Source organism: Typha latifolia, chromosome 11 (genome assembly GCF_019914945.1).
Source record: "Typha latifolia isolate L0001 chromosome 11, TyphaL0001v2, whole genome shotgun sequence".
Taxonomy (NCBI): Eukaryota; Viridiplantae; Streptophyta; class Magnoliopsida; order Poales; family Typhaceae; genus Typha; species Typha latifolia.
In genome coordinates, this window is record NC_133096.1 from 6,499,341 (window position 1) to 6,516,544 (window position 17,204).

The 17,204-nt window shown below is 34.9% G+C and overlaps 1 protein-coding gene across 1 annotated transcript; it reads left to right on the plus strand.

Annotated features, from left to right (window-relative positions):
- Positions 1-10,134: 10,134 nt before the first annotated feature.
- LOC140798303 (uncharacterized) lies at positions 10,135-15,919 on the plus strand. Its single transcript, XM_073152114.1, has 8 exons — positions 10,135-11,184; positions 11,318-12,126; positions 12,310-12,601; positions 12,707-12,922; positions 13,610-13,783; positions 14,031-14,225; positions 14,356-14,469; positions 15,486-15,919. Exons 1-8 carry the CDS (start codon positions 10,510-10,512, stop codon positions 15,792-15,794), a joined length of 2,784 nt encoding a protein of 927 aa, XP_073008215.1. The 5' UTR covers positions 10,135-10,509; the 3' UTR covers positions 15,795-15,919.
- Positions 15,920-17,204: the final 1,285 nt, after the last annotated feature.

The following is a 17,204-nucleotide window of genomic DNA, read 5'->3' on the forward strand; positions in this document are numbered from 1 at the left end:
AGGTGGCGGGTCAAAATAAAGAGTTAATTTTTCTTTTAGAAAATTTGCATATAACACCCTGTATTTTAATAAAATTGTGATTCACACCCTATATTTTTACTATGTATAAATTGAGTTTAATGAATATGTGCATAATACACCATGTTGCTAGATCCGTTAGATAAACTTAACCAAACATCTGGGTTAAGTTAATTATACTAAAAAAGTTATGAAAATACTCTCAATCAAGCCATACTAAGAGCATTTTAATTAGTTTAGAAATAAGAATATTTTAGTTATTTTAAAAATAAAATATTACTACTTAACAGTATATTCTTACGGTGTTAGTTCAAATCTAACCTAGAATATTTTTTCTACATATTTACTAAATTATAGGACTCAACTTGTAAATAATAAAAATATAAGGTGTAATCTATAAATTTGTTATATGTAAATTTCTCTTTTATATTAACCAAACTAACCCTCTCAAATATTTATTTAATTGTATCTAAGTACAATTTATTAAAAAGAGACTAAATATATTTAAATACGATTTTTGAATATAAGTTGCTGACCCAATTAACAAGTTACAGTTCTGTCCCAAAGAAAATGTTCTTAAACTTAATATAAATAACTAATTCAGTCAGACTAGTTAGTGATTTATATTTGAAAGTTGTTGAATTAAAAAATGACTTAAATAAAAATTTCTTTCTAAAACTTGGTAAATGTTTTAGAGGATTTGAAAATTTTATATAAGTTATTTTCTGGTCATTTTCTGGTTCAGTCATTTTCAAACACACATTGACTCGTATTTAATTTTCAAAATGAATTATGCATATATAAATAGTTAGGGCCAACTTAAAACAGTCAAAAACTCCAAAATAGGGCTAAAGAAGAATTTTCCTTTTCTGCTAAATAGGTTTGTTTTCCAAACTTATTAGACAAATAGGTGAGTTTCTATAATTTCCTCCTTTTTTTGATAGATCATGATCCATATCCTATAGGCTAATTGTAAGTCATACAAAAGATGTTGGCAGTGTAAAATTTATCAAATATCAGTCCCAAAATTTAATTTACGGAGGAATCGAACTATAATTTTTATGAGTTAATAAGCACCCGACCCAATAGGTTATAATGGTTACCTATTTTTCTAACTTCTAAAAAAAAGATAAAATTAATATCAATAAAGCAATTTACTATTAAAATAAGCAATTTAGTTAGATATTCTTTTGATGATGTTTTTTTGCTATACGAGTACAAAACAGCCGACTTAAAATGCAAATCACTCTCACAAAAAATAGTTTAATCAATTACTCTAAAATATTTGGAAACTCATCTAAGTTTTTTAATACGGGGTCCCAATTAGCTTGTATATATAGCTTGAGCTCAAATGCTACTGGTAGGTACTGCACTACTACTTGCCAATTATTGCTATGATTCTTTTTGAACTATAGTTGAGCTCGAAACTGAGTCAAACTCAAGCCGGCTCATTAACATGTTGACTTAATATTTAAACCATTCATCAACCAACTAGACTCAACCTCGAGCTCGAGCTAAACCTAACTCGCTTGCATTCGCCTAGTTTATATTTGTATATATATATTTCTTTCTTTATTCTAGACTGCCATAATCTTTTATCTTATATATATATATATAGAGAGAGAGAGAGAGAGAGAGAGAGAGAGAGAGAGAGAGAGAGAGAGAGAGAGAGAGAGAGAGAGAGAGAGAGAGAGAGAGAGAGAGAGAGAGAGAGAGAGAGAGAGAGAGAGAGAGAGAGAGAGAGAAGAGAGAGAGAGAGAAGAGAGAGAGAGAGAGAGAGAGAGAGAGGGAGAGAGAGAGGGAGAGAGAGGGAGAGAGAGAGAGAGAGAGAGAAGTAGTTGTTTGCAATAAATATATTTCTTCATTGTTATGTATATCTTAATCTTAGTAGGAGAATTGGGCCTGAACAAGTTCAATAACAGGAGCCCATGTTAGTCAAAGTCTTTCATCAGTGGTTACTATATATATATAACTCTCTTAATTGACTTTTTAGCTTTTAGAAGTCCTAAATTTGAATCCTATTATGTTCATATGTTACTAAAATATTAAAAAAAATATATTTTTTAAGCCTGTCAAAATATTTTAAGTCCAAAACTAAGAGACTATTTTTTTCCTCTGAGTAGGAATGACATCATGAAGTTAGGAGTATCTCACTATTTTAAGTCTATCAAAACATTTGCTTAGTGTTTAATTCACTTAAAAATTTAATTACTAGACTATGTAAGTTTTACTACGTCAGTATAAACTTTTGGATTCAGTGACTTATATAAAAAATTGAATGTCCCTATATAAACTGTTAAGTGTTAGAAAAAAATTTATTACATAAGTAGTTGAATGGGAAAGCACTTATATTTAAAAATTCGTTGTCGTTCGATTTAGACAATTCTACGAAAATTGCTCCATCTAACGTTTAGAGTTTACTCAGCAATTTTAACTTTTTAAGTCGCAGAACCGGATAGCACCTATTCTTAAAAATCTCTTTCCCATTTGAAACTCATCTAATTTTGTATTTAATTTTTAAGAAAATTTGTATATAACACCCTACCTTTTAATGAAATTATAATTTACACCCTACATTTTTACTGTTTATAAAACGAGTTATATGATTTAGTGAATATGTGCAAAAATATATACTGGTTAGATTTAAACTAACACTATTAAAATATTTCGTTAGTTGGAGATGTTTTAGTTCTAAATGACTAAAATATCGTTAGTGTAGGTTAATATACGGTGCAGACCATAATTTCATGATCTAAAAGACAATGGGTTATGTGCAAATTTTTCTAAATTTTAAAATATACTATACTCAGATGTATAAAAAAGCAAGTTTGGGAGGGTTCGGGTTAAAACTCTAATTTTATTAAAAGACCGGGTGTCATATGCAAACATTTCTAAATTTTTATAATCTAGTCCTATCCCAATGTCACCACCTCCCGACTACTTTAATCACTGCCCATAGGATTCCAATTAATAAGCTATCCATTATCGTAGGTCAATGTGTTTTAAATAATGAAGGAGAAGAATAATGAGACACCATCGTGGTGTACATCATGAGATGTTTAATATTCCACTCCTCTTACCAAGAACCCAAATATATTGCTCAATATAAATAAAGAAGGAAACAAGAAGAAGAAGAAGAAGAAGAAATTTTGAATTCCGTCTATAATCTATTTCAAATTAATATCATTTGAATTGAAGAAAATTTTAAAATTGGTAGATTAGATGATAGTATGGAGGATAAAGTGTCACAAGATGATAAACTCCAAGTATCGGATTGATGTATGCCTAACCTTTGATATTAAAGAATATTTTGTAGTTAGTAAAGAAATATATTTGAATAATCTCCAATTATATTCGAGAGAGCTTCTGTGCACGTCTTTGGCGTCCAATAGAACAGCCACTCCTAAATTCGAAGCTATCAATGATAGAGAATATTATAAATAACCCACTATATTTTAGCTATAATAATAATATTATTATTTCTCCTATATTTTTATTATTTATAATTCAAACCCTATATTTAATAAATATGTGCAGAAAACATTCTATTGTTAAATCTATTAATTAAACTTGATCAAACTCCTAAGTTATACTTACCCAATTCATACTAAATGTATTTTAGTCATTAAATTTTTTTTAATAGAATCTAACCCAAAGTATATTAAATTACATAACTCGATTTATAAATATAGAGTGCGAATTATGATTTCATTAAAATGTCGGGTATTATATAAAAAATTTATTTAATAATTATTATTTTTTATTATTATTATTTATAAATAGAATATTTATTCCATAAAATATATTAAGCCACATTCTACGGTTTAAAACATAGATATAAATTAACTAGACCATCAGGTTAAAGCTAAATTAAAGACAAACGGAAATAGTAATTTCTAACAAAATAGCATCAAATTAAATATTTAAAATTACAAATTTGCGTCAAATTACTGAACCTTACAAGGCCAACGAACAAAAAATACTGTTATTTAGTCTCAAATGTCATATTAAAAGAGTGAGATAAGAGTAACTTAGGACATAAAAATATTATTTTATATAGATAAAATATTCCACTTTTTATTTCATTATGCTATGTGCTTGTTAAATTAAATCTGTCTTAGAGTGTTAGTGGTTGCTGGATGTTTTTTAAAAATAAGAGGCTTTATTTATTAAGTAATGAAAAAAATTATATTTATAATATAGTCAAAATACTGGGTGTTAGTTATAATTTTCTCTTAATAATTTGAAAAAATGCTTTAAAATAGATATAATTGCCTTCATAAGTGGAGCATTTCAGACTAGAAACACTTGGAAGAGAGGGCCGATTAAAAATTATATGAATAATATACTCTAATTTTTATAAAGAAATTAAGGCTTGATTACAATTGCCAATGAGATAGAATCAGGATTTTCAGAGATACAATCAGGATTACAATTGCCAAGGATTTCTCTTCAAATAATAAGAAGGGGTTAAAATAAATTTGGTATTATCCCATGACATGAGATTAGGGGGGTGTAAATGAGCCGAGCCTGAGTCAGACCAGACCGAGCTCGAGCCTGAAATGAGCTTATCATCAAGCCGAGTCGAACCAAGCTAGATCGAGCCCAAACCGAAACAAAGAAGGAGGAGGAGGAGTAGGAGGCGGGGCACCGCAGCTACTTGCCGCTACTGAAGGAGGAGGTGGCATCGCTGCTGTAGAAGAAGAAGAAGAAGAAGAAGAACAAAAAGGAGGAGGAGGAGGAGGCGCACCGCGGCGGAAGACGAGGTGGCACTTTTTTATATCGGGTCGAGCCTGAGCGAGTTAGCTCCAGCTTAGGCTTAGCTCTATATTAATTTTGAGCCAGTTTTAGCAACTCGGTCTCGACTCAGCTTTGACCGAGTCAAGCCGGACTCAAGTTTTAGCCAAGCCGAGCCTGAGCCAAGCCCGAGCCGCTCGTCGAGCTTGACGCCCTACACGAGATCATGAGGTTGAGCCCTAGTTAGCCGGTGGAGAAAAAAATTTGCCCCACAAAAGAATCTGTTCCTCTCTTTTACTCAAGGCAATAATATATTCTTACTAGTGAAACTTTTACATCTAAGGTGTTTGTCATATCATATCCAACTTGGAAATGAGGAATTACACAATCAATTTAGAGCGTTTATGTAATAACCCAAGTAGGGTAGGAAAAAAAAAACTAAAGCTTGCCGGAAGAGCCGTTGTCGGCCCTTCTATCCACCGGTGAGTCTCTCTCCCTCCCCTCCCCTCTCTCTCTCTCTCTCTCTCTCTCTCTCTCTCTCTCTCTCTCTCTCTCTCTCTCTCTCTTTCTCTCTCTCTCTCTGTTTTCTCTCGGGACCGCCGAAGGTGTGAGCCGCCAGCTAGAGGTCGGTCGCTGAGTGGCCACCAGCGACCGGACCCTTCCCCTGCGGCCCAACCCCCTTCCCATTTCCTCCTCCTCCTCCTCCTCCTCCTTCTTCTTCTTCTTCTTCTTCTTCTTCTTCTTCTTCTTCTTCTTCCCCTCCTCCTCCTTCCCTTCTTTCCTCCTCTCGGATTGCACCCTGTAAGAGGTGCTGGGCTCGACCCAGCACCTGCTATGTTAAGGTGTTGGGCTGAGCCCAGCACTGTGTATAGTTTTTATATATATATTTATATATATATATGCATATTATTGATTACTAATTATATTTGATTATGTTATTAATTATTTAATTAGTTTAGTTAATTTAATGTATTTAATTTATATGAATTAAATATAATTATATCATAGTTAGTAAATAAATCTAATTATATTATGTTTTAGCAAAATACATGCAACATAAATTACTATTCTAATCCTAGGTAGGTAATAGTAATTATTAGGGTTACGTACGTATATTTTTGTGTAATTATTTGCAGTAACTTAATTCTTATTTTCTTAATTATTAAATAGAATAATAGACAGATAATTATATTTTAAATACACTATTAAATAATATAATTATGGTTAATAAATAACAAAACAAATATAGAAATGAAGAGTACATGATTACAACAGGAAATTATCTTCTAGCTGGGTTAATTTTAATTAATAGAAAAATTGACATTATTTGTTATAAATAATTTCAGATCCCGACCTCCCTATTCAAGATCCCGTGGATTTAGCTATTAAGGCTTGATCATTGTCGTAGCAGCGTGAATGAGTGGTTGTTGGTAATTACTATGGTGGTGAGTAGTCTTATCCCCTAGACGCTTTTATCAAATTATGTTATATTATATATTATGTACATGCATGTTTTGGCCTCTAGCATAATTATATGACTTTATCTAGAGATGATTACAGTCAAGCATATTTTTATCGTGCATATAGTTAACTGATATTGGATATGAGTATGATGATGATAAATAGAGATGATGAGAGATGATTATACTATTATAATTTTATGTCCAATTGATCTGTAGCATGAGTATGCAGGTAATAGATTAGCACGATTATGATGTGTTGGCTATATGGTTAGAGACTACATTGTATTATTTTTCTCTTGATTTCTATTCCACCTAAATTCCTGTTATGCATTGACTTGTTATTGTACTGGATATATGCATATGATTTATTATTTAGAAGGAAAACATAAAATGTGATTGATATGATAGTTGATAGAAAGCGTGAGGATACCCGAATGGGCGCGAGGGTTAGGGCGTGCTTGGAGATGATTGATCGCTCGACATAGTCGCAATCCTGTTGGCCTTAAGTCTGAGGTCGTTAGTTTGTGTGCGTAACAGACATTCAGACACATGCCGTTCGCCAGGGCATATGTGGCAAGTTATCCTCACGAGGTTTCTATCAACTATGTGGGTGCCCAGTCTGAATGGATGTTGATACCCTAGCGGGTGGTAGAGTATGGTTATATTTAAGATACTTTTGCGGGTGACGGAGTATGCTCTGAGCCTTCGGACATGATGTTGAGACTGGATACCGGATATTGACTGTGCACAGTAGTCTAGTATGATAATGACATATAGAGTTGACATTGATGACTAAGATGTTGAGAAATACATATGATTTCATTATCATTTGATTACCTGATTATCGAGTGATCAATATACATCATATATGGTTGTATTTGATATCATAACATGATCATGGTCGGCATGCATCATGTGTCATATTGGAGAGAGAGTTATGATGATAGTATGACATGAAGATTTCTTTATTCATTGTCGTGGATTATATACTTTTATCAGTTATGACATGCTATCTATATTTTATTTATATATTATTGAGGACACATTCATTTACTCATTCATGACATGTTACTTTTTCTGATCCATATTATTTAGTACTTGATTTATTTTCTGTTTGGCTTCACTAATTCGGGGTAAAGTCTATTCACCGAGCCTTTAGCTCATGACTCTCTTTGCTTTCTCCTTTCCAAAAACTCAAGTGTACGAGTGGAGCAGGATACTCCCTTGGAGGTCTTGATAGTGGGTGAAGAGTATAACGTAGTTAGTGTTATATGCTAGATGAGTTATCTTATTTAATGTATGAGTGGACATCCCCCAAAGTGCGTCTTTATACTTATTTTATATGCCAGCAGGTGACTTTGTACTTGAATAATTATGTATATACCACTGTTGTGTATATGTAGTTGTAAAAAACTTTTGATGATGTAGCGTGGCCTGTGTGGGGGCCAAAGTAGAGTTATTTGTATGCTGTTGATAGTTAGACTTGAGTTATTCTTAGTTTAAATATTATGGATAAAATTATGATGTTGATACATATTTATTTGATTGTTAGTGACTAACCAAATGGTCAAGTACCACGCACGTGCCATATGGGCTCGTGCCATGCACGTGTTTAAGGTTTGTGAGTGTTACAATTTAAAGGAGTGGACTAGTTCTTGAGTAAGTATGGTGTTGTCAATGATCGACCTTCCAAGCATAAAATCTAATTGCTCAGACGAGAGAGGCCCAAAAACATGTTTCAATCTGTTAGTCAGAAGCTAGACAAGAAGATGATAAGAGACATTATATATAGAAATGAGGCGGAAGTCTGAGACTCTAGAATGCGTAGGCATCTTAGGAATAAGCACAAAGTGGGTGCGATCCCAAGAAGGAGGCGAAGTGCAAGAGGTTTGAAATTGGAAGAGAGAAATACAAAAGGAAGGGCTATGATCTTGCCAATAGCTCTTGAAAAGTACCCATTAGGTCATGAAAAGGCATCTTTTTTCAAGTGTGAAAATCTTTGTTCTTTTTTTACTTTATAATAATCTACTATGTCAAACTAGTCTTATCGTCAACTAGGCAACTAAAGAGAAGGAAGACATGGCATTTTTAGAGGTTCAGAAGGAAAGATATTTCTCCCCATCGCCTCTAGACCTATTAGAGTGCATATATATACATATATTGTTAGGATGCAATGTAATAACTTAAGTTTTTGAGTTAATTTTAATATGACCTCAAATTTTAATTGTATAGACGTTTGAACTCCAAAACTTTTTTGGCCCTGTTTAATATATATATATATAAAAGGTTGGACTTATAAGGGAGCATGTTAAAAATACAAAAGATATTAGTAATTAATTATTTAATAGCTTAAGTTTTTAGGTTAATTGGTTATCTAACATAACCTCAATTTATTTATTTGTTTCGGCACATCAGTTATTATTATCTCATAAGTGTAATTAAATACGGTCTCCAAACTTCTTTTTAATTAAAAAAAAGGAAGGGGAGAAATAGGTGAGTTTTTAAACTTTACGAAGTAAAAGATTAAATCGCTTTACAAACTAACGATTCCTTGCTCATATTTGAAACTATCCTGAGTGAAAAATTACCGAGTTTGATGACGTATTACTCTCATGGTCTCCTTCTCTACAAAGTTCTAGAAACCTATTTCTCTAATAAATTTAAAAAACAGACCTAATACCCAAAAAGATGTCTAAAAAATTGAGAATTATATTTTGCTCTCCTAAACTATAACCAAATTTAGGTATCAACCCAAACCTTTTTATAGTAAAAAAATTTATAAATTTTATACTATATTTTACATATTTTATGATTCACATCCAGTATTTGAATATTTTGTAACCTGAACCTCTTTTTTTATATAATTTTATTAACACTCTAATATTATTTTAACTAACTGACGTTGACTAAATTGCTATAATACCCGCATCCCCTCCTCTGTATCACTCCACCATTGTTTTTCATCTTTCCCCAACTACCTTCTCACGTTTTGTTGCTGCCGTCACCACTTTTCCTCATCTTCTCCTCCTCTTTGTCGTGGTCTTCATTATTAACATTATCATCATCTTCCTTTTCTTGGACCCCCTCTTTCTATTTATCATTGCCATAAATAGGGGTTTGCCGAAGAAGATGGAGCAAGCCGAGCATTTCCATCGACTATGATTTAGATATCAAAACTTTTAGCTTAGGCATGATGAGTCCATGAGGATGATATAAATATGAGAGAGAATAAGAGGATAAAGAAGACAATAATATTTTAGGTACTTAAAAAAAGTTTCAATATAATATAATAAAATATTTATTTATTTGTACCCTTTAAAATTAATTTAGAGTGTTAAATAAAAATTATAGATAAAAAGGAAGGCTCGGAATGTAAAATTTTCGAGGAGTGAATTATAAAATATGTAAAATGTTGCGTCTGATTTATATAAAATTCCCTAAAAAATTCAGCAGCAGGGGGGTATATGAAAAAAAACAATAGTAGTTCGGGAGACGGGATGTAAATGTAATAAAAAAGAAGTCCAACTTTCCCCTGGGCCCCACGTGGACGGTTGATACATACCTAAACGACTAGTGCTATTCACGTGCCAAAAAGCCTCAAAATCGATCTCTCCTACCGTTTGATCTTAATCCAGCGGATCCTATTCGTCTACGTGGGTTTAAGTTGCTCCCCGGCATTCTATCCAAATTAAGAATATAATATATTACGGGGGTTCGTTTGCTTATCACCACCAACTCCACTTTTGAGCCTTCACAGGCTCACAGTACACTTTTAACTCCACTCTGGAATTCTCCATAATAAGTTCAAAACGTAGGTACTGATTCGTAAAAAGGACACAATATTTTTAACGTGAGAAAGTACGTTCAACTCTGAAACAGGGAGAACTTTTTTGGCTCTGACAAAAGAATCCTCTATGTCGCTATTCTCTAGCTCTAACTTCGATATAATCTATTACACGTCTAAATTTTTTAATTATTTCTCTCTCCCAAAGCTCTTCCTTTTAGAAATCTTTCCAACAACTAAAATATCTTAAACAGGGGGTGACTTTTTTTCAACTCTTTATGATCATATGATCATTATGATACCTCTCCTTCCTTGAATTCTATGGCGTTCTTCTTTCTGAATCCATTGCAGCTCGCTTTTTGAGGGTTTTTTTTTTCGTTAAGTCAGTTTAGATATATATTTTTTCCGGTCTGAAGTCCATCTCTTGCCTGGAATTCTTAATCGCATTGCCGAGAAAATACCACCGGAATCATCAAAATCCAGTCTTTTTCCCCCTCCCCTCCGACCATGTTGCTGGGTCTTCGATCCAAGAACAAGAAGCACGCCGCCGTCCATGTGGATTACACCGTCCACATCCAAGAAATCAAGCCATGGCCGGCGCCGGCGCCGGAGTCGAAGAAAGCCCCCCGTTCAGTAGTCATCCAGTGGGCGAACGGCGACCGGAGCTCCGGGTCGACGAGCTCGGTGCTCCCTTCGCCGCCCGGCGCCGGAGACGAAGAAGGAAAGATCGAGTTCAACGAGTCGTTCAAGATCGAGGTCAAGTTGTCGAAAGGCCACGGCTCGAGTGGATTCCAGAAGAACTTGCTCGAATTGAACTTATACGAGCTTAGGAGTAATAAGACCTCGAAGGGCCAGCATTTGGGGAGTGCCGCGATCGACTTGGCCGACCACGGGGTTCTCAAGGAAGCGGCGAGCGTCGCCGCGCCGGTGAGCTGCAAGAGGAGCTTCAAGAACGCGGCGCAGCCGGTGGTTTACGTGAGGATCCAGCCGTTCGACGGGAACGAATCGAGCAGCTCGTCGGTGGATAAGGATGGGAAGGAATCGGTTTCGGCGTTGATGACCGAGGAGTACGCCGAGGAGGCGGAGATCGCGTCGTTCACCGACGATGACATCTCTTCGACTTCGGTGGATTTGAACGCCGATCTTGCTGGTCATAACATCAAAAGAGAGCAGGAACATGAGGTATTCACATAGAAATCATTACGAGTTTGGAGTAATTTTCGCTTTATTTTCAAATCAACACTTAGATGTTTACCAATTTCAATTTTCCGTATCTAATTGTAGAGTTTTGATTCTTTTCTCATTGGTTTTAAAGAACCTATCAGATGTAAGAAATGGGCTACCAAACGGCACTGCCGAAAATTTGAAATCTGGGACTGCAAAAGAGGATTTCGAACAACCAATCTCTGCATCAGATCTTAATGGATGTAGAGAATCAGATAAAGAGTTAAAGAAGGAAGAATTCCAAGAACGTTCGGTTGAAGCTCCAAGTGTAGTTGATAGTCCTGGTAGCCTCTCTGTTGCACCGGATGCTACTGTCAAGCAAGCTTCAGAGAGTTCAGTTAAAACATTGTTCCCTTCTGACTTCAATTCATCAGCATCTAATCGGAGATCTAAACTTGGCGGAAGAGTTTATAGCACGCTGACGGGTGATAGAGCTCGGAATATCAGATTCTCAATGAGGCCGAATAGAGCACGGAATGACCATTATGAGGAAGATGTGAAGGAAATCGTCATTCAGAAAGACGCGCAGAGTGGTGGAATTAAACCGGCAACAGAAGCTGGAACAGATGATCAGGAAAGGATAAGCTTGAGTGAAGATAAGCCACCTATCAGAATTAGTAGGAATGAAATTTCGACTAACAAAATTCGGGACTTGGAGCTTAGAGTTGAGTTGCTTGAAGGCGAGCTGAGAGAAGCTGCTGCCATTGAGATAAGCCTTTACTCGATAATTTCAGAACATGGGAGCTCCGCGCACAAAGTCCACACACCGGCTCGTAGGCTTTCAAGGCTATATATTCATGCTTTAAAACATTGGTCGAAAGAAAGGAGGGCAAATGCTGCAAGAAGTGCTGCTTCAGGACTAGTTTTGGCTGCAAAGTCATGTGGAAATGATGTTCCAAGGTATGTAAACTCTCTTTTGTTATGTTAAATTTCAAATAGGTATTGCTAGCTGAATTCTAGAGCTCATAAGGTTTACATGGCTATGGATGATATAATATACCTACTTCTTTTCCTAAGTAACCATGTATATATATATGCAGGTTGCCTCTTCACTTTTATTAAATTTTAGCTCTTCTTAAACAGATTGACCTTCTGGTTGTCAAATTCAGTTATGCTGAGAGCAATAATCACTCAAACAACTAAAGAACCAGAGGTTGCCAAAAAAGATGCCCATGACTCTGTCGAAAATGGGTCTAAAACGGCGCCCACTAAAAAATATTCTCCGCTAAAATGGGAAGCTGTGCGTCGCAAGAAAGGAAAGTTGGGTTTGACTGAACACTTCAATGAGTGGGAAGAGGCAAAAACATTCATAGATGCATTGCAAAAAATCGAAACCTGGATATTTTCTCGCGTTGTTGAGTCTGTATGGTGGCAGGTTTGCTCCCTTTCTTTTTAACTATGTCCATGATTATGAACTCATAAAGTTAGCAATAGTGAAGTGGATTTCTTTCGAATGATTGGATTCTTTTGTTGCCTTCAGACTTTTACACCACATATGCAGTCCGCTTCTGAGGGCAGCGAGCGAAAGTCACACATGAAGAAAATCTATGGAAGGCAACAAATTGTTGGCGATCAACAGCAGGCTAATTTATCAATAGAAATTTGGAAGAAAGCTTTTAAGGATGCATCTGAGAGGCTTTGCCCTGTTAGAGCAGGTGGTCATGAGTGTGGGTGTTTGCCTATGCTGGCTAGATTGGTAGGTGCAGATATTTTTCTTCACTAAAAGTTCATTAGTAGATCTTAAGAATATTATTTCGAAGTCTTCTTGTAACAAAATATTCTGGTCATCTGTTGCTCTTTTTAGTTCTTTGGAATTGAAAGGCTTGATTTCAGGTCCCACTAAGATTTAGCATCTCTATAGCCCAGGCTGGCTGAAGTATAAGAACTTCATGCGATTTCTTGTAGCATAGTCTGCCGGATGAATATACTCAGCTCCATAATTAGCACACGATTCTTTATCGTGACATTATGCGGTTACTCTTTCTTCTGAAAAATGGGTAGTTACTGAAAGAAACTGACGCATTACTCTTTGGTCTTGTCTGTTAGCATGAATATAATTAGCATGCTTCCTGTATGTTTCTGATAATATTACACTTAATTACTAGATTTATATATATCAGGCATATTACTGTATTCCATGAAGGAACTTTTTTTTTGTCCAAATAACGAAGAATAGGGGAATGTTCCTAATAAGATATCTGCATTCAGTAAGCCAGGTTACCATTGCATTGTATTTTACTTCTTTCTTTGCTAGATTATAAACAAGTAAATTTGAAACAGATCAAGATGCATCCAGATAATAGGAACATTCACAGAAATGTGACGACAATATCATTTAGGTATTAAATGGGTGGTTTCTGAAGAATATTCAATTTATTTACAGGTGATGGAACAATGTGTGGCAAGACTTGACGTGGCTATGTTTAACGCTATCTTACGAGAATCAGATGATGGAATTCCGACAGACCCGATGTCTGACCCAATCACAGAGCTTAAGGTTCTCCCTGTCCCATCTGGAAAATCAAGCTTTGGTGCCGGTGCTCAACTGAAAAATGCTGTAAGTGATTATGATATAGTTTTATTTCAGCAAAATGTGAACCTAATATGCTCTTTATGAAAATTGATAGGCGCCTTCATAGCTTCGATATCGAACTTCATAAAACTATCATGTAAAACATAAACCTTTTCTAGTTACTATGTAACTTATTTAGCCATAGACACTTGATTTTAAGTTTTTGAATGAAAAAAGGATCATAGTTTCTATATCCCCTTTTTCTAGTGTTCATTGCCTTCTCTTGTGCTAGATTGGCAACTGGTCAAGAAAGCTTGCTGACCTGTTTGGTATGGATGAGGAGGAGTCACCTCAAGATGAGAATTCACGGAAGGATGACAAAGTTGATGTTGCTGCATCCATGAAACCTTTCTACCTTTTGAATGCATTAAGCGATCTTCTAATGCTCCCAAAGGACATGCTTTTGGAGAGAACCATCAGGAAAGAGGTTTGTTTTGGCATAAAAATAACTTTTCTTCGTCGGTTTAAGTAAGTATTCATCAGCCATTTTTTTCATGGTTTTTATTGATATGATTGTTCCTTTTTGGTTGCTCCTTCCATGTATTTGCTTATTCAAGGTATGTCCAGCATTCAGTTCAACAATTGTCAAGCAGATCCTTGACGGCTTCCTGCCAGATGAGTTCTGTCCAGATCCTATTCCAGATGACGTGCTCCAAGCACTGGAATCTGAGGTTAGATCTCTCATGCTCTTTTACATGTTCTCTTTAACTATATTTGTTAACTGTATCAAACTATTAATTTGAGTTGAGTTCATAATTGTTCCTTCTATTAACACTGTCTTCATTACATCTGCGAATATATACACTGGAAATATAGCTTTCTTTTTTGATCATTTACCATGGTGTTCTGACATGTAAAGAGAACAGATTTAAAAATCCCTACATAGGAAAACTTATAGATATCAAGAAAGATGCTAAATATTGGTCCAAGAACGAATTAAGACCCAAAAAAAAAATAATTCAAGAGGTAATTCGGTTAGTTGTTAATGGTCAATATTAAGGTCATGTCCGTCTCTTAATCAATTGGACTTCAAATTGAGCTGTGATTGAATGCCAGTGGCATAGCTTCGAACTAGTCATATAAATGAGAACATCCTGAGAATGAATTACACAAAGAATTTGAAACAATACTACAAATGATTGAATGCCAGTGGCATAGCTTCGAACTAGTCATATAAATGAGAACATCCTGAGAATGAATTACACAAAGAACTTGAAACAATACTACAAATGATTGAATGCCAGTGGCATAGCTTCGAACTAGTCATATAAATGAGAACATCCTGAGAATGAATTACACAAAGAACTTGAAACAATACTACAAATGATTGAAGATAAGATGACAATAATGCAAATGGAACCAAAGAGATCAGAACCGACTCATAAGAAAAATTATCGGTAGGAATATGTAGTGGATAAGGAATACCAAGTCATATAAGATTAATTCAGATAGAAAGCTAAAAGACCTACAGAACAGAGACTTTCATATTGGAATTTTCAGAGAGGAGATACAACTACTTGGAACTTAAAAATAACTATCAGATTAATACACCAAAACTACAAGTTCTTTCAACTTTCTGTCACATTGCCATTAGGAACTATTTTCCGATAAACAGCGTCAATCTTTGTATAACTTTATGTTCACCTTGCATCCTTTCAAAAATTATCTCGTTTTCTCCAACTATCAGGACCATCTAGAGAGCAACGAAAAGGGAATAAGGAACATTCCATGCAGTGCATCTCCCATGATTTATTCTCCACCTTCAGTTGCTTCAGTTGAGAGAGTCATTGGGAACATTCAAACTCCACATCTCAAGGGTGGATCATCGATGGTTCGCAAATCCTATACCAGCGACGATGAACTAGTCGAGTTGGATTCACCTTTAGCGTCGATAACCGATATGTATTCAAACCCCATAGCCAAGTTGAAGGAGAGCAGCAGGTCACATGCTATCAGATACCAGCTTCTGCATGAGGTCTGGAGAAGTGATATTTAGCCGTTACTTTCATATTCTTTTTTTGCTTTATTTCCTTGATATGTATATTACCAATTAAATTTTGGCATTTGTACATCTAATTTCATACATCTGAGCTTCTGATAATAAGCATACTAGAGTCACAAGCAGTATTATCTCAACCAATAAACACAAAAGTTGAGAAATATTTTGCATTTTTGCGCTGAAAAATGTGATCTTAAAATCAAACTTTCATCTACTATTGAAAAAGATTCTGTTTAGATTCTTTTTTTTTCTCCATTATTTCAAGCTTGATAAAGAAAATTTATCCGATATATGATCCAGAATTGATTGGATGCAACTAAAATGGAGATTGAAATGGTGACTAGATAATTCTCTCTTCTCAGATTACCTAAGCAACACAAGTTTAGAGAGTCATCTTTGAAAAGATAGTTAAAAACCCTGCAGTTCTCGAGCCATTAATTACAAATATTGGCAACCTCCGTGCTAAAACCTTCTTAAGTATACTATCTTTATGGGTAATGTAATCTAATTTTATATCGAATTAGCAATGTATATATATATATATATATAAAGACCCTTAAAAGTTGATATTTTCGTGCATACCCTTCAAAATCTACATTTCAAGTTACTTTTTTGACAGCCACAAGTTAAAATCGTAGTGATTTGGAAAACAAAAGGACTTAGATATCTTAATTGAAAGGAACAGATGCACTCTTTATACAGTTAATTTGATAAAAATCTTGGTATCCATACAATGCTTTTGAAGGGTATTCATACAAATATCAACTTTTGAGAGCTATGTACTTAAAAAGAGAGATTTATACAAAGTAGAACTATTTAGTAAGCAAAACAACTATGTTACTATAACATCAATAGCAGAGGCAGCATCAAAAGCACTGGACTATCCACCTGTTGCTGGAGAGAAGGCTCGGTTGTTGGTGCTCTCCTGGGGCAGTGGCCATCAATTTAGCAAGAATCCGACTTCGAGATCCTCATTAAACTTCATCAATCGCAAGATTACAGTCCCATGAAACTGCAAACACCTTTGTTCTAACATTCTCCACATATTTATCTCCTTCGCGTCTATTTCGTTTGGCAAAATTGAGCTAGGCTTAGAAATTTTCTACTGATTGGGCATTACGTGCCCTTTGCAGTTTATATAAAATCTTGTATAGAGATACGTCAAGTATTGTCTTAACCACTTGATGTATTTTAAACCTTTTATGGTGATTAGTGGAAATTCCTTTTGTTTAACAAAAAAAAGAACCACTGGACTACAGTAAGGTAGCACCTTGGGCTCGGGGAAAGATGTATACAAGTATACAACCTTATTCCTTCATTAATCATTACCTATATCTGTAGAAGATAGAAGTTCCTTTCATTGCTCGAATCCAAGTCTATTTTATCGCCACAAGAATAGACAGTATT

What these genes read in the sequence shown, in the direction of transcription:
- LOC140798303 (XM_073152114.1), top strand. Translation starts at nt 10,510, where the DNA reads ATGTTGCTGGGTCTTCGATCCAAGAACAAGAAGCACGCCGCCGTCCAT. An exon ending in AAAGAGAGCAGGAACATGAG is followed by an intron (nt 11,185 to 11,317) that starts GTATTCACATAG and finishes TTGGTTTTAAAG; the next exon opens with AACCTATCAGATGTAAGAAA. An exon ending in AGAGAACCATCAGGAAAGAG is followed by an intron (nt 14,226 to 14,355) that starts GTTTGTTTTGGC and finishes TGCTTATTCAAG; the next exon opens with GTATGTCCAGCATTCAGTTC.